This window comes from Calypte anna, chromosome 1, assembly GCF_003957555.1.
Source record: "Calypte anna isolate BGI_N300 chromosome 1, bCalAnn1_v1.p, whole genome shotgun sequence".
In the NCBI taxonomy this organism is placed as follows: Eukaryota; Metazoa; Chordata; class Aves; order Apodiformes; family Trochilidae; genus Calypte; species Calypte anna.
The window spans coordinates 120534899-120562246 of record NC_044244.1 but is presented as its reverse complement, the minus strand read 5'-3'; the positions used below and the strand labels follow the sequence as shown (position 1 = coordinate 120562246).

The 27348-nt window shown below is 43.4% G+C and overlaps 2 protein-coding genes across 5 annotated transcripts in view; one reads left to right on the top strand and one right to left on the bottom strand.

Moving 5' to 3' along the window:
* Nucleotides 1–13814, top strand: part of CNKSR2 (connector enhancer of kinase suppressor of Ras 2) — a 218128-nt gene extending 204314 nt beyond the window's left edge. For all 4 annotated transcript variants that reach the window (XM_030448679.1, XM_030448671.1, XM_030448663.1 and 1 more), the window contains 2 exons: nucleotides 8749–8945; nucleotides 12021–13814. In XM_030448679.1, coding sequence (XP_030304539.1) covers nucleotides 8749–8945; nucleotides 12021–12236 — 413 coding nt within the window. In that variant the 3' untranslated portion in view covers nucleotides 12237–13814. The remainder of the gene's footprint in view (nucleotides 1–8748; nucleotides 8946–12020) is intronic.
* A 1457-nt stretch (nucleotides 13815–15271) lies between these two features.
* On the bottom strand, nucleotides 15272–18757 carry KLHL34 (kelch like family member 34). Its single transcript, XM_008505950.2, has 2 exons — nucleotides 18145–18757; nucleotides 15272–17995 (listed from the first exon to the last, which is right to left on the bottom strand). The coding sequence occupies exon 2, from the start codon at nucleotides 17882–17884 to the stop codon at nucleotides 16097–16099; it is 1788 nt and encodes a 595-aa protein (XP_008504172.1). The 5' UTR covers nucleotides 17885–17995; nucleotides 18145–18757; the 3' UTR covers nucleotides 15272–16096.
* Nucleotides 18758–27348: the final 8591 nt, after the last annotated feature.

Here is a 27348-nt window from a genome sequence, read left to right as displayed (position 1 = left end):
TGCATACTAATTAGTTTGGAATCTAATCAGTGCAGCTATCATAACATGTACAGCTATAAATCAAATAATAAATCTGAATAAATGTGATATCTTCTGGGATAACGTTTTCAGAAGCATTTCAGGCCCCCGTCATAAATGCCTTGGCAGACACTTCCCCAGCAGCCCACAGTGCATTACTAGAGGTAACTGAGATGGCTATTAAATTAATCTGGCCCCTGCCCACACTTACTTGCCATGTGTCTTTCATGTAGACATACTTTCAAGTATGACTGCAGTTCCCAAGTGATTCAAGTGCTTTTGAAACTTTCACTCTCGGTGCTGCCTTTTCATATAAAAAGGAAACCTGGGACGTAGCCTGAAGTAGAGTTCATTTTCTCAGTGGGTGTTGCTCACCAGGAACACATACCCCTTCGCTTCAGGCTTCCTGTTGGGTATCAAGCCCTTCAACCTTAACAGGCTTAGCTGTTGGGCAGGCGTGACTGTGGCTTGATTCTGACTGGTGAGTAATGTCACTGAGTCCATATCATTTGTCACTTAACCTTTCGCAACTTCATGTGCTGCAACAGCTTAGGTTTGTGAAAAAATATTTTCCTGCAGGAGTAATTGCTTTCACATATTGCTTGTGAGATGTATCTGTAGGGATCTCCTCAACCTGTTTTTAAAAGTCACAGCATCCCCAGACAAATAGCAGCTTACTCAGTTTGTTTCAGCTGCTGACTTGCCTCATAAATACAAGAAGTTTTCCATTGTTTCTGAGCTGCAGGAACTGAGGGGAAGTGTACCATCAAACTGTAATTGCACTGTTTACTTCACTCCAACATTGGTAGCTTGTGGTAAAATTAAACAATTTTCAATGTATGGCACAGAAAAATGTCAGGATATCTTATTTCATCCTGGTAAAATTCTCCCACTAAAATCTGCTCAGCAGATGAAGGTTAAACTGATCTCTCCATAGGCAACTTAATAAGTAGAGCACTGTGTCCAAATACCAAAGGATGCAGTTATAACACTGCTGCCAAAAAGTTTTGCCACTGACCAGAATTCCCAATTACTTTGAGAAGCTTTGAAGTTATTTTATCTTCTTTTTTATAACCTCCCTGAAATCACAGCCCACTGATGTAACCTCATGAAACAGCAGGGCTGGGAGCAAATGGGGAGCATCTCCATATGCTCATTCAAGGTGTGCAAGAGTTGTCAACAGGCAGCTATTTATTCCCTCTGTCTGGGTCTTCCCTTCTCACTAACATATTAACCCTTTTGCTGGCACCTGTACTGCATTGCTAAGTGGATGTTGAAAATGCCTAAATGTTTCTGCCAGCACAATGCAAACCTCCAAGGAGAAACCTTGAGGATGTTTTTTTGGTTTTGTTTTTTTTCCTAATGTTAAGTTGAGTGTCAGCTGGTTTTAATAAGAAATTCCAGTTATGTGGAAAGCTGCAGAGAGGTGATCAATGTGGATGTGAGCCTTCTAGTAGGACCAGCTCAAGTGTCCCTTGGAGGTGGAAACTCCTTCAGCCTGCCAGCTCACAAACTGCAGTCTGCAGGGCAGTGCTGGCTCACAAGGCCCTGACAAGGTACAGGCAGTTTATAGGCAGTTTATATCTCCAGAAAGGTGAGCTCAGAGGAAAAGAGATTCGCAGGCATCTACTGATCCAGCTAGAAAACCACTCGTGCCACAAGTAGTTCACAAAAAATAATTAGACCTCTGGTGCCACAGCAAAGGTTTAGCATTTCTCAGGCCTTGCAAAGGCTGGGATCAGAGCTTTGAAAAGCAGTTATGGTAACCAGCTGCTTCTGTTTGAACTTGGTTGTAGTGGAAAATGCCTGAAATACCTTTAGAAATCTGTCCCATGGGAGATGAGTTCTCCACTTGCCTGCACAGTTCAGTTTATTTCTAGAAACCGATTTATGCCCATACACATGAAAGGAGAGGCAGCCTCGTACCATCAGGCAGAAAACTCCAGTGCATTGCAGAACTCCTTTGCATTGGTGCTTTCAGTGAATGCACTTTCTAGGGAATATCATTTTTGCCAGCAGGTTTACATCATCGGAGAGAATATAAACCATGTACACATTATCCTGGTAACTCAAAAATACTTCCTCCTTAGAGGAAAGAATGGTATAAAATGCAGATTTAATACTTGCTCTCTGATCCTCCAGCCACTAATGTTTCATTAAACAAATGTACCAAAGGTTGCTTTTAAGTACTGCTCTTCCCTTCCTTGACTCAAAACCCCAGGGGAAATCCTGCACTTTTAGGAACATGGGGCCAGAGAGGATGGAGGATTACACAAATCAGAAAAGGTTAGGCAAAGGGAATGAATAACAGAGAGAAGGGTTGCAAACGCCAGGAGCTGCACAGGAATTCCCTCATCTTTTCCTAAGCTTTCCTTCACCCATGGAAACTTCTCATTACTAAGTATTTGTGTATGTGTATATATATATGTATTGCCCGCTCTAAGTGGCCCTGCTCTGGCAAAGGGGATTGGGCCAGATGATATTTCAAGGTCCCTTCCAACCTCTAACTTTCCATGATTCTTGATATAGCTGCACAGGCATACTTGCATGCCCAGTCAGATCTTGATTTTGTCATAACATGTAGTAGGAGATGACACAGGTTTCTATTTGTGGTTTAACAAGGAGAGCTACTTTTTATGGCCCAGAGCTTTCATGTAGACGGGAGCTGTATCTTACTGCACCCCCTGTACCATGCCAGATGTAAACATTGTGTTGCTTCTTCCTTTTCTCAGTAATTAGAGATGAGACTTGGAGTGTTCTCCTGCTGGGAGTTGATTTTTCACATCACTCCCCTCATACCTGTGCAGGGGTGACCTCATACACAGCAGACACCATCTCATAGTAAAACCTTTCCATTGGTTTCACCACTTCATTCCTTTTAGCTTATAGTCTGGGGAAGACAGGAAATACCAAGCTTGGTTTGCCCACCATCCACCTAAATAGCATTAAAAAATTACTGTAATTCCTGTTCTTTTGCATCATAAGCATTTGTGTATGCATCTTATGCAGTTTGGACCCTAATAATTAACCCTGAACAGCAGCAAAGATGGATTTAAATCTTACACCAAGAACAACTACCTCTTTGAAGGATTTCTTCTGTCCTCTCCCTTCTAACTCAGCTATAACCCAGATCCACTCTCCTTCCATCCTTTCACTTTCTCACTTTAAATATAAGATTCCTTCTGCCTTTCTCCTAACTGCTCCCCAGGGTTTACAAGCCAGCCAGGCTGTTGTACCCTGTGGCTACTGACATCTCCTGCCCATTAGCACACTTGGGCCACTGGATAGCCTGAGCTTGTTGCCAGAGGCCTCAGAATGTTGCCAGGGGATCAGAAAGCATCTCTCTGCTGTGTTGCAAACCAGTGAAACCATTGCAGGACTAGGAGGGTTTTGGTAGACCTGCTTGTTAAGAGATGGCAGAGCCAACATGCAGTGGCATAGAAGATTATGAAACACAGAGGAAAAAAAAAAAAAAAGAAAAACCAAAACAAACAAACCCAGAGATTTATGCATCTGGTCTATTTTATCTAGCTTGAAACCATTTCCCAGAAGCCAGGGATACTCTCTGTTTTGGTGGAACATTTACTGGCACACCCAGAAAGTCTCTGGCAGGCTTCAGGCAGATGCCTCACCTGTACAAAAGGTGAAGCAGAAAGGTGTAACTCTCAAATTGGAAGCAAATCTCTGGGACTTGTAGGGAGAGAAATAATATATAGCAGCTGCTTAGTAACATAATTAGTGATGTATTCCCACAAAATCGCCTCCTTAAGATTCTAAGGAAGCTGAGCTGAGCTGGTTCCTCCGCCAGAGAAAGCAAGCTCACCAACAGGAATGAAAATGGGAGTTTAAATTTCAGTGAAGCCAGAGGATTTCAGTCTGACTGTGCCTTGTTTGCTCCCTGTCACAGACTTTGCAGCAGCTCAGCTTTCTCAGGATTTGCAGAAGGCAGCAATTTGGTTCAAATGCAGAGCTCATTGCAAACAGGGGAGTGGGTGTGCATGAGAAGAGTTGCACAGCAAAGGAAAGTGCGTCACTAAGCTGCAAAGCTTCAAGCAGCAAAAAGGACGGTGGAAAATCAGAGAATGCTGTCAGGGTGGCAACAGTGTCCAGCAATCAGGGTGAGGAGTCTGGAGAAAATGGGATAAGCCTGTGTGGCATTAGGAGGCACTGACAAAGTCCAAAAGGGGCCTCAAAGGAGACCTTCAGCCCTCAAAAAGGGTGTCAGCACAGCAGGTGACAGAATTTATGGTTGGCTGTTGTGCTATGTTTGCATAGACTGTTCTGTGCACTCACAGCACAGGGTGCAATCATTGCATCCTCTGGTATCTCACTGAAAGGGGGAAACAGTGCAAGCTTCTGAAGACTTGAACTTTTACAGGGAAAGTGAGTAACAGAAGCACAAAAACCTCCACTGAAAATTCCTAGAGGCTGTACCATATATTTAGAGCAGATTTGCAAGAAATGGGTGTCTAGAGATTCTGCAGAGAGCAATGTGTTAGTCAGCTGGGATGCAACCTTCTTCATGGCCCTAATTCAGTACCATCTTCCTGAATCATCAGTTTGCAGGGAACAATCAGCTCTTGGTCCATGTAAATAGTGTTAGCTGTTTCTCTCTAGTCATTTTTCTCTCAAGTGCCTGATGTTGTTATGGCTCTTAGGATCTTAGTTTATAAGGAGGAAATAATGGAAAGATGAAGAGCATAGTGGTTGCACTTTGTACATTGTGAAGCTCACGGTATGCACTTTGCAACAGCAAATGACTGCACATTCAGTGTTTTTCCTGAATACCAACAACCAAAACTATTCCTGGCCTCTCAGCCTTTCACCCACCCAGCCACAATCTCCATCTCTCTCTATTCAGAGAAGATATAAAAGTAGATGCAAGCATTTACTGCATTTTCAGAAGCGAGGGTGAAGTTCAAAAACTCTTCTGTGTGGAAAGCAGAATAATGAAAAATGATATGCCATTTACTAGACTGATATATTCTTTACCTTCTGAATTTAATGCAAATGTATTTGCTTTTACTTGGAGCTTTCCTGTTTCAAAATTTAGTAGCTGTGTATTCTTGTATTTGGAAGATATGTTTATGAATTTCTATCCAGTTAATGCAGAGTTTATGCAGCTTTATTCCTGCTCCAAAGTTACTGACTTGCTCAGGCTTGAGTGGAACAGGGGACAAAATTATTGTTTCATAGAAGAGACCCTCCTTTTTAGCAGTATGTGCAAACAATTACCTAAGAGTGTGTTCAGAGAAACAGGGGAAATACAACCCCTTACAGTCCAGTGAGAAAGATAAACAACCTGCTGCACTGGCTGCTCTTCTGAGGTCACCTGCAAATCCCATTAGGCCACATTTTCTTAAATACCGGAGACCTTATTCTCCCTTAAGGAGACAGCCCTAAGTAGCCTAAGTAGCAGCATGGATTGCATTCAGATCCACCAGTTTTAAATAAGAAAATATGTTTTAAGCTCAGCTGTGTATCTAATCAAGTGCCTCAGATGCTTTTTGGTGCCAAGGTTTTCACCAACACCTACAGAGCATCAATCAAAGCCTTCAGCAGAAGGACGAGGGAGGGGAGATTCGTTTATAATCTCATTCCCGCCTCCTGAGAGCCACTGAGAGCAACAGTACCACCACCTTCAGCGTTCCTCTGGAAAATATTAAGGGCTTGGGATGTGCTAGCGTGACGCCCACCATCCTCTCCCCTACTGTGGGTGGAACAAGGCAGCAGGCATTTTGCCCTCTTTGTTCTTCCCCAGCCTCAGCAGCAACAAGCTGTTTAAGGGAAGGTACCTGCTGGTTTTCTTCCCTGTTTTTTTCTTTATAGCAAAACCCATCCCTTTTTCTCCATGCCACTCACCGCTACAGCACCAAGGTGGTGACAGAGCCTGGGGGAGGCAGCCCCAGCTGGCTGGAGGTGATGTGCTGATGCATTTCCAAGATTTGCTGTCAGCGTTCTGCTGCCAACCCTGCCTGCATCGTGCCCCCTGCAATCCCACACCTCTTCCCATACAGCCTCAGAGCTGTTCTGACTTGGGGTAAGGGCAAAAATCCCCTTCCTGCAGTCCCTATGATGGGGTGAGCCCTGAGGAGCCTCTGCTGACAGCCTGAGGGGGGGGGCAGCAGAAGCCACCATTCCAATGTTTGAACCCATATGAACTGTGCTGCCTTCCAGGCTCATTAAAGGAACTTGTTATTCAGGTCAGAAGCTTGGGATTGAACCAAAATGTTGTTGTTCTCCATGGTGGGAACTTTTGGTGTTTCTGGTAGCCATGAGTTTTCAGTCACCAGGTGGTGGCTGGTTTCTGGTCCAGACTCTAGATCACCTCAGCAGCATAAATTCAGCTGGCATGGAGTCAAAGAACTGGGTCCCTTCTTCAACAGACTCTGCCTGAACTAATCCCAAGAGGGTACAACATGGCAATGCTGCTGTGGAGAAGAGACCTGAGGAAAGATCTTTTTTTTTCCTTTGCATAACAAGGAATAAGAGAAAGAGAGAGGTGTAACATACCCCCTTGTCAGATGAAGTGTTTTTTTTTTTCCTTTTGTCCTTTAGCAAATCACTCCCATTTCCCAGCTGTCAGGCTGGTGGGCTTCAGTGTTCAGTGATATTAACTCAGAGAGAGATCCCAAATGTCTGATCTTGTTGCCACATGGACTTTTTAAGAAAGTGTAAAAGCCAAGACCACAGGGTGTTTTAATCAATCTATAAGTATTCAGCTACTGAATGTTTTTCTCTTTAACACATTAGATGTTTTAATAAGAAAGAATTCAACAGGAAACAGAAGAGCATCCCATTTCTATTTTTCTTCAATTCCTGGCTGCCCATACAGTGATGAATTCACATCTCCAAGTAGGCTAGCACATCATGGGAGGATTCTGGGAGCTCTGTACAGACCCACCTCCATCAAGAAAAAGACTATAAAAATAGTCTTCACTTCCATATCTCTTTTTTTTTTTTTTTTTTTAAATGAGCTCTTTAAAAACAGCCACCTCATGAAAAGGGCGAAGGAATAAACTAATGAGAGATATGAGAATAGTTAATATGTTATACCAATAGTTATATATCACATATAACTACATATCATAGAATCATAGAATTGGCTGGGTTGGAAGGGACCTCAGAGATCATCGAGTCCAACCCTATTGTATCTAATAGTCATACTAATGAGTTGCTGAATGCAATCACATTTTGTGATGGCCTGTGGAGATTTTGGTCTCTGGAGTTCTTGCTTGAGCCTGAGATGAGTATTTGCCTGCTGCTTGGTATGGCTTGAATGGGAGGTTGGCTGGGGTAGCTCCTGGTGGGCTAGGAATGCCACTTCTAAACACTATCTGTCCTTACTGTTGGTGCTCAATAAAAACCCCTCTAAAACCCTGAGGGTGAAGTCCACTGTTTATGGGTACTTCACCATGTGTTGAACTTTCAGCCAGTGGAGATAACCATGTCTTGGTGCAGGGATAAAAGTAATGCTTGAAACCAAACAGCTGTAGCATTCCTACAAGAGTTTTCATGAAAGCATCCTGAAGACACAGGCACATTGGGCCAGGAAAACATGCACTGCTGGGAAAACCAAGAGTGGATGGAGTGTCCTGAGGTCTCTGGAGAGAAGTGGGGGGCTGCAAGCTGCTGTCTGTACCGTTGGGTTGGTGTGTGAGGGGCAGTGGGGATGGAGCTGTGGCTGCTCCCCAGGGGCTGCCGTGGCTTCTCTTGGTCACCACTCAGCTAGTCCTGGCACTTCACTGGCCCTTCCCAAATTTGTACAGAGTCATCACACAGTTTCTTCTGGGGGAAACAGTGTGCGAGAAGTTAAAGTGTTTTGATGATTTCTAAATGAAGCATTTCAAATGCTTGTATCACAGTAACACTTCGTATCCAGCCTTTGCTTGATTTTGTTTTTAGAAAAGCTAAATCTTTCTTTTTTACTATTTTAAATGTTCCTGGCACTAGTTGGAACTAAGTTGTTTTAAAACCTACCATAAACAAATAAACAAATAAACAAACAAACCTATAAAGCAAACAGCTCTACTTTGGTTTGCCACATTGCTGGGTAGGATGTCATGAATGTGCTCTTATGTCCAGTCTGTAGTCTGCTGCTGAATCTTCAGATACTATTAGAGTAAAAAAACACCCCTAATTGGGGTGTTACTGACTACTGAACAACACTCTTGAGTATCAAAGATAAGAGACAAAAAGGAAGTGGAGAAACATGTCAGTCCAAGGCTACCATCATAAACATAGTCTTGAATGCTTGATCCCTTATCACCTTGCTCAGCAGGATGCTTCCAGGGCTTCCTTTCCTTGTAATAAAGAAGCCATATTTAATAAAGAAGCATATTTAACTGCAGTACTAGAGGTGTGATTTCTGACAGTATGTCACTGAAAAATTGCACCTCGCTCTATTTCTCCTTTTTAACTTCTTTCTTTGTGGCTAAGATTTTACATTCTTGAAAGTTTCTCTCCCTTTCTCTGAAAGGCAATTGACAATAGTAAGGAGGAGCAGTTACACTGCATCACTTTTTTTTTTTTTTTTTTTTTTTCCTGGAACTAAGCAGGTGTGAAATGTTCTCCTTAGGGTCTATTTAAACCTGTTAAATATTTTGCAAAAGTTGTTGATAGATCTTCCTAAAATCATATTAATGATACATTGTTCCTTTTTCTGCTTTTTCCACTTCTCTTTTTTTTTTTTTTTTTTTTTTATTTTTTTTTTCCTTGTTCTCATTACAGTTGAAACTATAGAGGAAAAAACAGCAGACTCCTTGCAAGATTTGTACAGAGCCTTGGAGCAGGCCAGCCTGTCTCCTTTAGGAGAACATCGGATTTCCACTAAGCTGGAGTATAAGAAATCTTTTATAAAGAGATGTAGCAATCCAGAAGTCAATGAAAAACTCCACCAGCTGCGAATTCTGAAAAGCACTTTAAAGGTGAGATAAAAGAGGGAGGAAAAATCCTGCCCCAGGGTTGGATCAGGCTGTATTGTGTTTGGAGATTAATTGTGTGCAGCTGGAGTCCAGGCTGAACCTAGTGTGCAAACAAGCAAGGGAGACTTGGGGAAACAGTTTGCAAAGCAGAAGAAAAATGTCCCTTGGGAGAGCAGTTGAAGTGAGGGGATCAGTTTTCATTTCTTCACTGATAAGATATCAGTCAGCTGCTCCTCCAGCCAGTTTAACAGAACTTGACACCAAATTACCAGGGGAGACTTTAATCCCTTTTTTTGTCCCTGAACATTTTCATTTACCAAAATGCATTCCCTCTGTAATTGCTGAAGTCTAAAGTTAAGCAAAGGCTGCCTTTTGGAAAGGACCTGGACCTTTCACAACACTTGATTACTTGCTGTTTGCTGAACTTGTCCAGGAAGAAACTGTGTGCTTGCTCTCTGCATAAGCAGATTATTGTGTTTAATCAGTAGGATTGATTAAATGAAGAGATAGTGGTAGTCATAGATTTTAAGATTTTAATGGTTGTTGTAAGTGTACCACAGCTCATTTAGTCTCCCCATCAGTTTCTTTGTTTGTTACAGCAGTTTCAATTCTTTCTGATAGAGATTTCAGCAAACAATATGCTGGATTTCCCCAAGCACCCTGTTAACTGTATTAAATTACTACATTTTAAGTCACTAGGTAATTGTTCGGTGGATTTTGTAACAGCTTTCATCAAAGAGGGCTTTATCAACATTAATTAATTTAGTTTCCCATCACCTAGAGAAGAATTTAAGCAATATTATTTTCATGCTCTGGGGCTCCCATCCTGAAAAAAATCTTACTCATGCTTAACTCTCTGCAATGTATCCTCTCAATGAAGGAAACTACTCCTTGTAGCATTTTCTGCTATGGGAGTCTTTACAGAATTGGAGGCTGGCAGAAAAAGTCAAGATACACAGGCTTTCCACGTGACTCCTACAAGCTTGAGAAACTGAAAAAAAATCACAGTACTCAGACATGTTTGGGCAGCAGGAGATCCACACTGTATCTGAGCTTTTGCACTACAGAAGTGTCACTTGAACCAAAACAGTGCTTCAATATCAGCAGCTTTCTGCCTTGCTTAGCTTCCTTTCTTGTTGTCATTTATTGATACCTGGGCTACATTATGCCAATGGCTTCCTACAAATGGAATTGCTTTCCTCCAGGGAATTCCAAAACAGTACATCCCCTTGATCTTGGTTCTCTGGGACCTCTTTCTTTTGGCTGAAGAAAACACAATTTATTCTCTGTCCATGAGCCATACTTTCTAAACCTTTCATCATTCTTGCTTGAACCCTGACATGTAATTTTTAAAGTACATGACACCAGTAAGTGAAAACATAATGGCAGCACGTGTCAAGGGCAGGTAGCTGCCATTTCATGTGCAGGGCAACAGTCTAGTGCAGCACGTGCCTGTTTCACAATGGCATCACTGATGAGTTTCTGGCTACTTTCTGTCCTAAAGCTCCACTTCTGCCATACCACTGGTAATTGTAAGTACCAGTAGCTGCTGCTCTCACTTAATCAGTTATTTTTGCTTTTATCAGCGCCTCTGATTTCTCCTTCCTGAATGCAGCCATTTTTGCTGGCCGGTTGAAGTTGGTGTTCTGAACTCTTCTTTCACTTATCCAAATTATTAGGAGTCTGAGATAGCACTCCAAATTGCTTCTAGTTCTTGTTGTCCAGAGACCTCTCAGTCCCATCATCTAAGTCCTTAATGAAAAACCCTTTTGCTCTCTTTCCTGTGATACAACCACAAAACCATTCTCCTGGTTTTGTGAGCTACCTGCCTGGTATGGCCAAGGTGTGGGTACCAGCCACAGTCTGCAAGAAGCAGGTTATGGTAGCTCATGCAGAGATATGTTTATCAGGAGTTCCTATGATTTCATTCCCATTGGTGATTCTCAGCTTGCACTTCCATTTCTGAAAAGGAGTAATCTAGCAGATAGCACTCATTAGCTGCTGTTTGCAAACCCTGAGAAATACTTTTCAGCCTACTGCTTCCTGGGGACAACTCTGACCCTTCTGATCTCCCAGCAATCTGAGCTGACACAGATTAGTATTTCTTTTTAACATTTTCCCCAGAAAGATTTAACATATTCATAGTATGGACATGGAAAATGTGAGTTAGCAATGAGAAGCATGAAACCTGTCTGGCCAGGAGAATAGAGGGGAGGTTACTGGTGGCCATATGATACCGACCCACAGGAGCAGTGCTGGAAACCTCCATCTTAGTTGTGTTTCTAAGGCTTAAATCTGTTACATACAGCTTCCACTGCTTGGAGCAACCATGAGTGGCTGTGAGTATTCCCGAGGCTTACTCTGACCCATAGCAGCTGCCTGTCACCTCTTAATAAATTAATTACTGGCCAGTGATTATGATACAGCCACACCTCCTGCCTCAATAAGGAGGTACCAGCAGCTGTGTTAGATTTTACCATTTCTGCCTTCTCCTTGCCACAGAAGTGGCTGGAGGATGTTGCAGCCAACCAGCCCATCTTACACACTGGATCTTTAATGATGGTGACCTATCATTAACATGGAGGTCCTTGCCCACGCCTTTCCAATGTAACACTCAGATGTCCCCATGACAAGGCTGGTGAGAAAGGCTTGGTTCTGCTGGCAGGTGAGGCCATCCTTCTGCATCCCACACACCCAGTGTTTCTTATGCTGATCAAGGAGAGCAAACAGATGGCACTTTGTCAGGTGAAACCCATCTTAAGAACTGCAAGCAGACAATAGTAAACAGTAGAGGGATGGCTTTTTCTTAAGCTGAGCAAGGGGTGAGGAGGAGGAATAGGGTCTATTTCTAAGGATGCTGGACAAGGTGAGGGAAGCCTTAGCTCTGGAGGGTGATGTGTGATGCTCTGTAGGAAGGGTTCCTGTCTGAGAGTGGTTGTATGGCAGTCAGATAGTTACCCTGCTTTTGGGGGCTCTGTAGATTGTGGTTGCTCCCCCTGTTCTCTCCTTTCACCCATGCGATTTTGCCAGTAGCTCATCACTCACGTTGACTCTTTGCTTGTTCCTTTTCTCTCACAGGCCAGGGAAGGAGAAGTAGCCACTATAGATAAAGTTCTGGATAATACAACTTTGACATCTAGAGACTTTCAAGAATGGAAACAAATGTACCTTGATCTCTTCGTGGACACCTATCAAAGCAGCACCCCAAGGGATTCTGTTAATGGTTCATCTGAGGTTGATGCACTTATAGGCTCCTTAGCGCACACTCACTCTTACATTGAAACACATGTATAAAGGTCTCTTTTTGTCCATTTGCTGTACTCTAGCCCTTTACTTAAGAGCATAAAGTAGTTTTTATATCAATATGTGGGAGCTGTAATAAATTCTATTTTATTGTTACTCAGCTGTGTGAAGTAAACCTTCAATGGTCAATGATACCGCATCTCTAACGAGGATTTGTATATTTTATATGCTGCCCATGCTCCGCTTGTGTTTACCTCCTGTGAAATAATGAACAAAATCTTTAGCTTATATTAAAGAAAATTATTTTAAAACATTTTTGGGAGACTGTGGCCTTCATGGAGGAAGTTCCACAAAATAAAGGTTTTGCTATTGAAGGTCACTTTTACAATAATATTTTGTATTCTATAGTTCCAGTATTGCATTGCATTTTTGGAGTGCAGGTACTATTTTGGTGGTGGAAGAAAACTAATTTTTGTATTTCATGAGAAACTCAAGAAGATTTCTTAAATAACAGGGGAAAAGTATAATGCCATGGTTGTGTTTCAGTGTTGTCAAACACACAAAAGGGTGAAGGTCAGCAGACAGAAATGACCAATGTGAATTCAAGTATCCAAATGTTTGGTCTTATTTCCTTGTGCTTTTTTAAAGCTCGTTGCTAAGGTTTACTGTCAGTGCAAAGGAATGCTGGTTTATATTCTAATTAAGACCAAATTATGTGTTATTTGTCTCTGAATCACATTTGGTTGATTTTTTAACAAATTAGTCATGGTACTGTAATTTATGCTGCTTTTTTACTGAAGGTATCACTATATTGTAGAGCTTTTGCAAAAGAGAAGATATAGACTTTGAACATTCTTGATATCATCATTCCTTTTGCCCAGCAAAGCAGCAGGGAAAAGGTTCCCAACAAAAATGTGTCAAACCTGAGAGCCTTTGAAAATTTCCACAACAGAAAAGGAATGAATGTGATTTTTCAAGGAATCTCCCATGTATTTCCTGAGCTGTGATATTTGCCTGTATCGTATGCAGGGATAATGTGTGATGGGAGTAGAGCTGAGAACAGAACCTGAAAAATAATTGAGGAGTAAGGAAGCCTCTGAGTTGCTTTTGAAGAGGAGAGGATGTTTCTGGGTCCAGCTGAGTTCACAAGCCTATTAAAATGTTTTAAGCTTCCCCAAGATTTGAAATGTGCTGGAGAAAACCCAGTAGAAATAGCTCTCTAAGAGTTAGGCATATGCCTAGAGTAGGAAAGTGGGAGGGAAATCTTAAATCACATATTTACTTTTTATGGACTTGTTTTCAAAAAGTGATCAGAGCTTGACAAAATATTTCTGCTGCTTTCCAGTATTTGCTGCATAAGTTAGGACTCACAATGTGATTTAATAATGCTCATGTGAAAGGAAAAAGCCTCCTTTATAGTTTTTACAGAGAGTTGTACTCTTAACCAACTTTAGACCGTTGCCTGTACAGCTCACTGAATGTACTTTAAACTTTATGAACTCTGATATTTCCTGGCAGTTATATCCATGAGGGAATAAAGGATAGAAGGACAGATTAATTTTCTCTTCTCCCTTCTTCTCCCTTCTTCTCCCTTCTTCTCCCTTCTTCTCCCTTCTTCTCCCTTCTTCTCCCTTCTCCCTTCTCCCTTTCCTTTCCTTTCCTCTCCTTTCCTTTCCTTTCCTTTCCTTTCCTTTCCTTTCCTTTCCTTTCCTTTCCTTTCCTTTCCTTTCCTTTCCTTTCCTTTCCTTTCCTTTCCTTTCCTTTCTTTTCCTTTCCTTTCCTTTCCTTTCCTTTCCTTCCCTTCCCTTCCCTTCCCTTCCCTTCCCTTCCCTTCCCTTCCCTTCCCTTCCCTTCCCTTCCCTTCCCTTCCCTTCCCTTCCCTTCCCTTCCCTTCCCTTCCCTTCCCTTCCCTTCCCTTCCCTTCCCTTCCCTTCCCTTCCCTTCCCTTCCCTTCCCTTCCCTTCCCTTCCCTTCCCTTCCCTTTTCTCTCCTTTCTCTCCTTCTCCCCCTCTTTCTTTCTCCCTCTCTTTCTTATTGCATTTGGATTGCAAATGTTTTGCAGATTTTGCACAATTGTACAGAAGAGTGGCCTTTCTGTAGCCCATTTTCAGTAATCCTATATTCAAGTCAATGTGGATGACAAATCATGTACTAATGTTTGTATAGAATTCTGGATCCAGTGTAATATTTGTACCATTAGAATATTGTTTGTATAAACTGGACATTTATTTACTGCATGGGTACTGACTTGTATATTAAATTTGTGAGGTTTTTTGTAAATTTCTCTTAAAAAATGCTTGACTGGAAATGGATTGTGCTATTGTTCCAAGCATTTAGGTTCTCTTGCTACTGTTTTACTGGACCAAAAGGAAATATATCCATATAAGAAACTCTTTATATCTGATGGATGTATATGCACATTGTGTAGTTGATTCCTTGTCAAAGCCAAGGCAGTTCAGAAGACTTAGATCTGTTGCTATGCAACAGCTATTCTGCCTGCACTTTACATTAGTAAAGTCAGCTTGATTGCTTTAAAGGTGAAAATTAAACATTACGGTTTTTTAAGCTAGTCTAGTGACAAAGAACATGTGTCCTCTCCATTGTGCTGCCTTCTTTTAAGACTATTAAATGTTCTTCTATATATATATTTTTATTGTATTAACTCTCAGCCTAGAAAGGGAACACTGTAAAATGAAGTACAATAAATTGAGCTTTTAAATGAACATTTCTGTCTCGAGATTCAATTGCTCCATACCAAAGGGATTCTGCAGCATCTGACCATTCTGCCTGCATTTCACAGATTCACATACCTTAAAGTAGCCCCATCATCTCTGCCTTTGAACACAGCCAAAAACATGGCCAAAAAGAATGATGACATTTGCTGCTTCTGATGTAGGCAGACACTGAATAAAGACTTCTGAAAACCTTCAGATCCCTCTCTCCCCTTCATACTTTTTAATGAAAGTAAACCTTTTTTGCCTGCAGGATTCTGTCATGTAGGAGTTCAACAGCAGTGAACAATTTTACCATTAGGAGCAGGTACAATAAAGCAGCATATGCTACCGAGGTAAATACCAAGGCATTAGTTACAATAACTCCTGTAATTTATTTCCTAGAATCAAATAAGAAATATACCCCTTCAGCTCTGGATGTCTAAACTAACACAAGGTTTGGATGAAGAAGAAACGTACTGTACCTTAGTGTGTGCATTTAAAATAATGCAAAACAAGCTTTTGAAAGGCATGCTACAACAAAGGTCTCTCAGAGAGAAATGGCTCCTATCAAACAGTCACTGTTTTAATTTCTGGCCATGACTGAGTCTTCATATCAAAAAAATCCATGCTTTCTGTCCAGTAATTTCATGCTGGTTAGCTAAGGCATTCCTGCCCAGTATGCAGGATATCAAATAATACCTTTTCCTTGGCAGTACTTGTTATTAGTTCTCATAGGCATCAATTTTCTAGTCTTTATACAGGTCACTTTCATTTTTCTAAGCCATAGCGTAAAAATTCAATAGCACTTAACAGCTGGGAAAATTACTTCTGATTAAGGAAACAGAAAAGATGGTTTATATTTTTTAACCTTTGAAAAATTTGGCTTGCAACACCTCTTAATTGCTATCCAGGTGTTATTCTTCAAAAGTCAGGGATTATGACTCTTGCTTGTCACCTCTAAACGTGGTGCTTGCTTGCTAGATCTTCCCTTGGTGAGATCAGCTTCCAGCTTTATAGATCCCAGCACCTTTTCCCATGCTGGCGACAGACTTTCTTGCTTGTTTCTCCCAAGCATGTGGCCCATCGAAGCAAAGCCTCCACCCTGTCACGTTCAGTGCCATTGCAATTTTCTTCTTCTTCTCCAGAAGCACCCTGGCTGGCTCATCTCCTGGGATGCTGATTCCATGGCGTGTGAGCTCAGCAGTTTGGGGGTCTTTTCTGCTGACTGTCGCCATCCTGCTCATCAGCCAGTTCAGAGAGCTCCAGCACTGCACACTGCAGCCCACACCAAGGCAAGGGGGCTTTGCAGATCTGTTCCCAGCCATCGTTGTCAATGTCATAGCCAACCACATCTTGTGTGGGGACTTCCTGTGAGTTTTGCCATTTCTTTCCTCCGATCAGAAGAGCTGTTTCCTCTATCACTGCCAGGCCATAGCAAAATCGATCATAGATCAATGGCCTCAGCCGAGTCCATTGGTTTTGATCAGGGTCATATCTTTCTATTTCAGAGAACGGTTCATATAATCCTAAAAAGGTGAATATGGCATCTCTGATAGTTGCCATCTGATGCCCAAACCGAGCAATGCTCATGGGGGCTTGTTCCTTCCACTGCCCTTCAGGTGAGCTCAGAGAATATAAGTCCTTGCTCGTGTTGGCTGGGTCTGAGTACTTCCCACCCGAGATGTATATAGTATTCTTGCAAATGGCACTGGCATGCCCATGTATCTTGCATGGCAATTCCCTAGCCTTCGTCCATCTGTCTCTGCTGATGTTGTAGACTTCCACAGACGAATGCAGCAACCCATCCTCACCCTTTCCACCAATGGCAAAGATATCCTTGCCCAGGACACAGCAGGAAAACTGGCATCTCTTTTCCAGCATGCCCGTGATCTGGGTCCACGTGTTAAATCGTGGGTCATACCGATGGACCTTGTTCGTAACCGATAAGATCTTCCTGGTTTTAGTGTCACCCAGGGCACTGCTTTCTATTTCCCCCCCCAAGACATAGAGGAAATTCCCCACCACGCACACACTGTGGTTCTGCACCCTGTCCTGCATCTGCGTGAGAGCTCGCCACTTGTGATTGTAAACATCAAAGGCCACCACATCAGTAGTAAGCCCCTCACTTGCTGTCCCTCCCCCAAGCAGAATGATCCGGGTTTTCTGGTTCCTCAGAGTGGTGGATTTATCCTGCAGGACGGGCTGTTTGAAAAGAGATGTATGGTAATTAATTGCTTTAATGATCAAGCACTTAATACTTGCTGAGAGGGGCACTTCTGACTGTGTGTAGGTTTTTCTCAGATCTTCCACTGGGATGAGGCCGTACCTTATGTGCTCTAAAAGGCTGCTTGTGTGAGCCAGCCTGGATTTATCCTGCTTCAGCCACAGCAACACAAGATTCAGCAGGCAAGGTTCTTTCACCATAGGGAGATCTGGTGATTTAACAACTTCTAGCAAAGAACTGAAATTCAGATCGAGCAGTCCTGACAAATCCAAGTCCAGCAGCTTCCAGAGATTATTGACAATGTATTTTTCTGTTGCTGCTAAGGTGTCTGGCAGGTAGAACTTCCTGGACACGTTAGCAGAGAAGCAGCAGTTTTCCAGAGCAAGATTGTTAACTAAATACTGATCGCACAAGCCAATGGCATCAGTCACTTGCAAGTAGCTTGCAGCTTCCAAGGTATCTTCCAGGCTTTCAAAGGAAAGGGGCAACAAAGATGTGTAAATGAAATCCAGGATGTGCTGGAGACCGGTGGGTGACACAACTTGCAGGTGAATTACACTGGCTTTAGATTCTTGTGTATAATTTTTGAACATGGCTCGGAAATAGTCACTGGAGCATGCCAACAAGGACTTGTGTGCAGGAAACTCGTTTTCCTTCACTTTCAGCAAAATATCACACAGAAAGCCCTCAGATCTCAGGCTCTGGTATTGGGCGAGAACAGCAGTGCAGTGTGCTTTGCAGTAGGAGAGGAAATAGCTCATGGTAGGCAATGCAACGTTTTCCCCTTGAGTTATTAAAGCTAAAATGCAATTAGATATTGAAACACCTGCCTTCCTCAATGGTCATTGCTTGAATGCCCAGCAGATCTCCAACTGTTAGAGAGAAGCCCAACAAAACCAAAACAAAACAAAAATCAGTCTCTGGCTTGGCATGAAGGAAGAGTTAGTAGATTGGTAGTGAGTTCAACGCATTCCTTTATAGAAAAAACAGCTGAATGGCATAACAGCTGTAGGATGCTTACTTTTCTCGTCTCGGTTGCTTGTGCAAGGATGAATGGTCCCTGGTTGTGCTGAGCACTTGCTTGGCTGGCCATCAGGTGACAGATGAGGGAGCTAGATGACAATCCCAACAAGGGAAACTTTGTGTCTGCTCAGCCGCCGCCCTCGATCCTTCTTGCTCTGCAGGCAGATCAAATAGATCCTCTCTGGCTGCCAGTGCATAGCTCTGAGCAGGCACAGATGAGAAGGAAGCACTGGATTTTCTCCTCTCTTGTTTGTATTGCAAGCTCGGATAAGGTTAGACCTTGTTGCCTCTGGGGCAGCAGCCCCCTTTTCATCCTCTTTTCACACTCTCTTACGAAGCCTCTGCTGAAGATCAAACCAGCACCCGGGGATTATAACATGAAGATTTTCTAAGCCCGTAATCTTTGCCCAGCAGGCATTAAGACAACCAAAATATCATGATTAGTCACTGGTTCGATTTGACATGCATTTCTGGGCTCTTTTCTTCACATGACGCTGCCATAACTCACAGCTACCAGAATAGCCACGGGCACATCCCCTCATCCACCCTGCCCAGGACCCGACCCTGGTTGGGTGCACAGGGGGGCCAAGGGACCGTGCGGACGGACACCCTTCCACCGACAGCCGCAGCTAAAGCAGCTGACTTGGAATAACCTGGCTGGAAATCACAAGGGTAACACATTCACACAAAGTGGTGACAAAAATAGACACCACCAGTTGGGACTGACTCTGTTTTATAGAGGAGGCTTTGCATAATTGTGCTCTCGGTTACCAGCTGGGAGCAAACACAGAGCCTCCAGGGATGGGCCAGGGCTGACTTTCTCAGCTTTCTCACTTTCAGTGTGACCCAATTAGAAGCACATATATGAGGATTATCACTGATTTTCACCTGGGCTCTTCAGGGTCTTGTTTCTACCAGAAATAGTAGTTCTGGGTGGGCTACACGTTGTAACCTCTTAAAACCTGTTTTTTTGTTTTTTGTTTTTTCCCCACTGTGGGTTGGGGTGTTCAGGAATCTCCTCCTGACACCTTTCTTTCTAAGTTAAACACACTCAGGACTTGCAGACGTTGACAGGGTTGATAAATGCCAGACCATTTTTCTGCACCATGAGCCAGCAGACTTGGAGGCAGAGGAGGATCCCACAGGACTGAAAAATTTCACCTTCTGCTGAAGCCAGAGGTAAAGCTTTTTTACTGTTTTTGTTTATATTTACATATGTGTTATCATGAAATTCTGGCTCACCCCTGTAATAGAGGGGTGTTTGGGATCTGCCTGGATTCTAATGTGGATCATGCATGCCATGCGCCTGTTCCAGGCACAAGACCCTCAGCTGTCTTGCTAAGCACACTGACACCTATGCATGCTCTGCCCTGTTTGTGTAGAAGGACTCCCAAAACATCCTTCTTCATTTCTGTATGGAAAACATGACATTATAGTCCATAAATTTGGATCCAGCCAAAAGATCTTCCCCCTTGTTAGCAAAATTACACCTACAGGCAGTGGGGATGAAGAAGGGTTGCCTTGTTCTTCTTACCCAGTGGAGTTGCCTATGTCTATGTTGAGGCAACTTTAAAGTATTTCAGAGGCTGTTAACAAAGCTGTGCAGTTGAGTCCAAGCTTCTAGGTTGGTGCTTTTACTTTTTTGGATAAAGCAGGTACCTCTGTTGCTCCACAGTAGTCATGCATGCTGGTGATGGGAGATCAGGCCTCAAATGCTCTCATTCCCACAGATACTGCTTTCGCCAGCTCTGCCCCATAAGGCACCAGACTTCACTAACATGAGGTGCATGTGAAGCTCCACTCTTTCAAAGCAGCAAGCTGGCACTGCACTGTCACACTTTCCCTAGGAGAGTGAGGGGTGAGCACAGGGGAGCAGGTGGAATATGCCTTCAGCACAGGATTGAATTGGAGGAACATTTCTGCAGCTGTTGTGTCATAAGAAAGTCCTGACACCAACAGTCCTTGTCTTCCATCAGCCCTTCACCTGTTTTGACATGATGGCTCTGAGGCAGTAGGCTGGGAGGTGACACAACTAAGAAATGATGCTTCAAGAGGAGTGGGAGACTGCCCAAAAATACTCTAGCAAAGTAAACTCTTCAGCCCAGATCAGGTCCTCAGTCTCCTTCACTGTGTGGCCTCCCAGGCAGATGTAGTGTCCCAACCCAGAGCACAGCTGAGCAGGCATCTGGGGACCCACCACCAGCAGACAAACTTGCCATGTGAACCCACCCAGTGCACAGAAACTGGACTGGTTTTCTGCCATTAAGCCGTGGCCAACATCTCCCAGCACTGGTGAAGTGCTTCGTGCATAGAATACTAGAATGGTTTGGGCTGGAAGAAACTCTAAAGATCACCAGCCCCCTGCATGGGCAGGGACACCTCCCACTAGACCAGGTCGCTCAAAGTCCAACCTTGCCTTGAACATTTCCAGGGAAGGAGCAGCCACAGTTTCCCTTAGGCAGCCTGTTCCATCAGGTAAGCCATAGCATGATGGTAAGTCGCAGAAGCTTGTCCTGAAGATACTTAATTAAATCCTACTTCTTCTGGATCCAGAGGTACCAGAAAGGGGCCAGAGGTGTGGCTTGGGCAACTGTGTGTATTGCCAGCAGCAGCCAAAATATGCTTGCTCCCCCCACAAAGTGATGCACTCACAGGTAAAGGCAGCTTGCCTTTTCCTATCCTTCCCAAGCCAGACACTGCCCAGGCTTGCACAAGTTTTGCCTTGTAAAGTACAAGCAGAGCATGGACTGCAAACCTTGTAACTTCAGAGAGGCCAAATGAGTCTCAGGCTCAACCTGTGCCCGGAGTGGTGACATGTTAACCAGACGGGCTGTGCATCACTTGCTCTCCAAACAAATTCTGTGCATGAGCTGCAGTTTATATAGCTCCTTGCCAGCTGATTGCAGTGAGTTGCCACAGAAGCCAGTGCTGATTTAACTGAACTGATTTAATGCCAGTGCCAGATAAGCAAGTACTATAATTGTATGCAGATTTGCTGTGTGATTCCCTCTCACACCTATTTCATTTTCATGGCAAGCTGACTAATAAAAATAGCAAGAATCACTGCCCTTATAAAGCTGTTTATTTCCAAGAGATTTTATTTCTCTTTCACTTAAAATTGAAATAAAGCCAAACGCTTTCCAGTCCCTTGCTCTGGAGTGACAGAAAAAAAAAAAATATTATTGAAATGAGGTTCCTCTCTGCTCCATTTTTAAGCAGTTAACATCGTCTAACTAGGGAGTCCTCTCAGCCAGTACCCTGCTTTGTCAACAGACAAATTATCTCCAGTCAGCAGCTCTGGTCTTTGGCACCTTTGGAAGAATATTTAATGTCCATTAGCATAAGAGCAGACAGTGACTAAACAGCAAACTTATGAACTTCAGAAACAGACCTAGCATTAGGTGGGATGCAGTCAAACCATGATCTTATTTTTCTCAGCTGTAATTTGTAAGTCAGATCTAATGTTTGACTCACTAGATGGTACTTAAAATTAGGGAAACGTTAGTGTTTCAAGGATATATGATTTGCTGAGAGTAAATAGTGTATTTTTAATAATGTGCATAATTTAGACTTTAAATTAGATGTAGAGTTTACACTTTTAGTATTTTTTCTGTTTAATTTATTGCTGTACTACGGTAAAAAATCTGCAATAAAGGAGAATGTTCAGAGGTGTGCTGAGGAAAAAGTTGGCATCCACATTAGCAGTTATTTTTCTTTCCTGTATAAAGCTGAAAAAATGGCCTGAATTCCAATGTCATATTCAGCCTAATCTTGCAACCAGGCCACCAGTTAATAAATGCATCAATTACGATTGTAAATTTTCCCAATTATTTTTTAAGAGTAAAGGTTATAAAAAGAGTTCCACAAGTAAAGTTAGGCTCATTAGTAACAAGTGGCTTGCTGAAAAATATTCATTACAGAAATCCAGAGCAGAAGATTTTTAAGCTTCACTTTGTTCCAGCAGAAATCTGTGCAGTCCAGAGGACAACAGAGCAAAGGCTTCAGATGTTTGACAGTGTAGCACATAAATATAGCAAAAACAGCAAAGTGATCCAAATGATGAATATGATAGTGATGCTGTAGTATACAGCTTTTCTAGAAACTACTAATGAGAAATATCATATGTATTTCAGTTGTCTGCTAAAAAACATTGGGCTAGTGTCTGTACTTCATCCTTGAGTAATCATTCACAATAGTATTTGGGTCAACTCATCTATCTAAAGCAGAGGAAGTTTAGCCCAGGAAAGCAGTCCTGAAGAACAAAACAGTAAGAGAGAGAAATTTTTTTAAAGCTAAAAGCAATGTCTGGTGAGATCACGTCTGTGTATAAAATCAAAGGAGAAAGTTACCAGCTTGGATGAGGTGGACTTAGGCTGTGACAGGAACCCAAAGGCTCAGTAATCCACACAAGGACAGGGAGATTTGCATTCCACAGTTACAGTAACGGGCAAGACCTAGAAAGGTTCAATTTGGGAAGAAGAAGAAATTAATTTAATCTACCAGGGAAAAGATAAAACACGTCCAGATCTGAATACCTTCCCCCCCCCCCATCCCTCCCTTCTCCCCGCTCCCGGATCCCTTCCCTGCTGCCTCCCCCTCAGGGCACAGGGAGGGGCAGGGGGGTTTTAGTGTCAGTTCCCCAAACGCTGTTTCTGCCGCTCCTTCCTCCTCACATTCTTTCTTCCCCCGCTCCAAGGCGGGGTCCCACTCCCGGGAGAGTCCTTCAGGAACCCCTGGGACACGAGTCCCTCCCACAGGTGCAGTCCCTCAGGCACAGACTGCTCCCGCCTGGGCTGCACACAGAGTCACGGCTGCTGCGGGAGCAGTCACCTCCTCTCTCACACACGGGCTCCTACACGGCTGCAGCTCCATGTCTGCCCACCCGTGACACTCCCCAGCACCAGTTCCACGTTTCCCCACCATGATCCTTCAGGGGCTACAGATTTCACAATGGATGTTATCACTCAGGTTATCCACAAGTGTTAATATTTGTGCTGCTGTTAAGCAGGCTAGACGATTAAAACATTTGTGATATGAGGAACACTGTCTTAAACACAAATTCGGAGAAGCCTGGCAGATTTATTTTATCACCCTCCCTCAAACTCACCGGGGTACATGCTATGTGTTTACGATGTTAGAAGCAAGCACCGGGTGGCTGGAAACATAGCCAGTGCCTCATGCCACTGCCTGTAATACTATCCTGGGCCCATCGCCCATCAGTTGATGGATCAACACCATCGTCTGCTGCCATGTCTGCCCCTCTCCATGCTCCTGCAACAGACTGCAGCTGCACATCTGTTCACCTGTGACGTGCCCTGGCAGTAGCCCCATATCTGCCCTCCGTGATCCTCCAGGGGCTGATCCACCATGGGACCATCAGGGACTGCTCCACCATGTTCCTCCATAGGTTGCAAGGGCACAGCTGCCACCTCACCTTGGACTGCAGGGAAATCTCTCCTCCCCCTCCTTCCTCACTGACCTTGGGGTCTGTGCTCTGGCATTGCTCTCACCACGTTCTCTCCTCTGCTCTGCTGGTCTTTCTTTATTATTTTTTGCAGTTTCATTTTCCCTTTCTTGAATATGTTACTCACAGAGGCACATCTAGCTTCCCATATCTGCTCAGACTTTTGCCAGAGGCAGAACCAGTATTGGAACTGGAGGAGCTTCCAGAACATTCTCAGAGGAGCCACCTCTGTGGCCCCCCTGTTTCCAAAACACCAGTGCACTATCCCAAGACAACATAAGAACTAACTACAAGGATGCAAGAAAGAATCCTGTGTCATACTGTGGAAGGCAACATTGAATAACAGAGCTTCAAATCATCCAGTGCCTCATTTGTTTCCTTTCCCTTTTTCAGGTTCGCTTTCATTCAGCTCCCATAATGACAGGTATTATGGCTTCTATTGCTGTCTCAGTGGGTTAGATGTGAGCATCCCTAGTGAATAAAAAACAAGTTGGGAAATTTTTGTACTTGGATTCCCATTTCAGAGTGACTGCAGTGGGATGAGTCAGGCAATGCAGCTACAGATTAACAAAGGTGAATGTGAATTTTAATGAGATCATTTCAGAGCAGAGGTATTAATGGTCTTCACAGTGGAGGACAGAGGGCTGACTGGGGTCTGTTTGCTCCTTTTCTGGTCTGATGGCACTGGAGATGCGCTGCCCATGCTGCAGCTGCCCAGGGCAGCCTTCACTCTGCTCCGAGCTCAGGGCTGCTCAGAAACTGTGGTAGCTGCTGACTTTTCACAGCGAGGACATGTACAGCCCTAGCTGAAGCTGCTCTGCTCATCAGTCACTTCTGAATATGTGGAGGCCCTCTTGCTGTATAAGGGACATCTCTGATGCCCATGAAACATTCCTGCCTCCCCCAAGACCTCATGGCTGGTTAAACTGGGTTCCCAAACTTCATATTCCTGGGTACATCTAAATGAAAAAAACTGCAGATTTGGGCTATACAAACACTCATGGCAGGAGAGCTTGGTCTTTCCCTTCAGTCTGTGGTTGGATACACCCAGCTGCTCCCAGCTCTGCCCCTGCTGTACCCAGACATGGTTTCCATGGCCTTACTGATACATGGTCCAAGAACAAAACCAGTGGGATCCACACCTCAAGTCTAAGAAAATGAAAATGAAGTGGGAACTGGCTCCCCATGTTGCAGTGGTCTCTTAATGGATTTACTTTTAGTTAGAATTAGGATTCATTTTCACAGGGACTTAAATGTAAGGAACAACCAGTGCCCTGGGACCGCAGAGGAGAAAACTGCAGAAATGTCTCTGAAACCAAGGTGCTTTTCACATAAGAGGGTTAGGATACATTCCTTCCACCCTCTCCCATGCCCTAATTCACGTTCAAGCAAATGCTCTGTAAGATACAGGCTGTTGCTTAGCAAAGTAAATGTTATAATGTAATCAGCTGCTCTTATAATCAGCACACTCATGATAATGAGTCTGATGTTCACACTCAACTGATCACTCAAAGTGTTCCTAGAATCTCTAAACTATGGCATCATCTCTACCATCATTGTTATCAGTAGCAGGATGTTACCTACTAACTTGAACTCAGTCCCTCCATCATCAGCCTTGGGACTGAGACATTGCACCTGCACTTGATACTCTTATTTCATTTTTTCCACAAGCACCCAGGTTTGAGAGTGGGAGAGACAGCTAAGGGAGAGCATCCAAGCCCTCTCACCAGGTGAAGTGCATCTGAAATGAATTGCATGTGCTGAGGGGTGGAGTGTGGATGGCAAACCAACCAGTTTATAGCAGTCTTTTTGTCTTAATGACCTCTAACTACATAATGCCACCCTGGACTGTGGCAAAGGCATTGATGGGATGTATTTTATTCACCCTCCTAATCTGCGTTGGTTACTGAATGGTGTGTGACACCAAGCCTCACCAGTCATTTGTCCAGCTGAGCTCAGAGACAGTCCATAGTGGCACAAAGTACCACCAGTACTGTAGACAGACATCTCCTTCCACAGTAGACACAGTCTCTAAATTCCACTCCTGGAAGACATTTCCAGAGTAGTCACAGGAATTGGGCTGCTTATGTCAAGTTTTCTTCTCCAGGCCAGAGTCCTAGCAGGCCATGGCTTCAGTCATCCCTCTGTTACCCTGATACAAGCTGGATCCATGCTGGGCAAGCATACTAACTGTGGATAGCTGTGTGCCAAACCCTTCATCCCCAAAGCACTCTCCAATAACTAATGTCCTATAAACTCACTTATATTATTTTTTGCTTTAGAGTTCTTGTGCCAGCAGCAATGCAAATATTGACTTCCCTGTGGAAGTGCAAGAGCTTGCCTGCCCAGAAAAAAATCACGTATTCTACTTAAACCAGCTTTTTCTTAGAAGGAAAAAGAAATATTTTGGTCTTATCTGACAAAAGTGATTCTTGAAGGGACTGAACACAGATAGTCCATTCTCTGAGCCCCAGAAGCATGCACTTGGAATGACAGTGCAGCATTCTTTTCTTGGTACAGTGGCAGAGTTTTCAGGGGACCTTTGCATTTTACCTGAAGTAGAAAAGTCAAGGCTGTACATTAGCTCCTCTGTCATACCAAATAAATGAATTTGAAGGCAGATAAAGAGAAAAGCATAGGACAGATGGACCTGACACCTGTGACAATCTTTGGAGGGAAGCAAGGTTTGAAATGCCTGAGAGCAAACCACCTTCTCAATACTGCAAAGACATCTGTCCATGGGTCTCAGGTGTGGCACATCTCCCAAGGGCACTCTGTGTCTCTCAGCAGAACCATGGAGCTTATCTGACATTAGAAGTCAGCAGACCTCGGATGGACCACTACAGCCTTGTTGAGGTACCAAGCCATGCACCTGGGGTAAGCACACATCCTCCTGAGGGCTGCTGGTCAACCTGAGATGCCCTCTTATGTGGACTGGCAAAACTCCTGCAGCAAAGAGACAGTGCTTTTTTGGGGGGTGAGGATGGGGGATATTCTTCAGTAGAGCCAAATGCTCCTCACAGAAAATCCAGACTCGTCACACAGGCAAAACTAGTCCAGTTGCATCCTCCTCCCTTTTCGTGGAGGTAACACTGGTGTCTAGCAACATCCTCTGATCCTCACAGTGGTAATGTCAAAGAGGAGGATGCAAATGAGAGCTGGAGTGAAGTGAAAAATGTCTTTAAATGGAGCCACCATATAATAGTGTAAATTTCATGTCTTACTATTGAAAGGAAGGAGATAAAAAGAAATGTACATGCTTCAAATTCTTTAAAATTACAAGTAGTGATATTACGACTACTTTTTGGAGGTCATGCAATAACAGCACTACAGTAGTTTAGGCCAACATTGGCCATCTGGACAGGTTACAGCCATAGCTTTCCTGCCTTTTGGCTTCATCTACTCTTCCTCATCACTGAACTATGGTACAACAAGCAAAGAAATTTCCTTCATTTGTACTATGGAAATGCCAAATACGGTCAGACAAAACCTGATTAATAAAGGTAAGTAGACATATCTATGTTGAGAAGTAGATAATGTCTTTGCCTATACCTTCAGTTAGCTGACAGTAATATATTAATGTGCCTATGGCCTTGGTAAAAAAAAAATAATTTAATATATTAACTTCACAAACTAGTCTGAAAGCAGACTTCCAGTCCATTTCTATGCAGGCAGCTATTGTGCACTGCTAGTACAGCACTTCCATTACATTAACAAAGCCAAAGCTTTTAAAAAGAT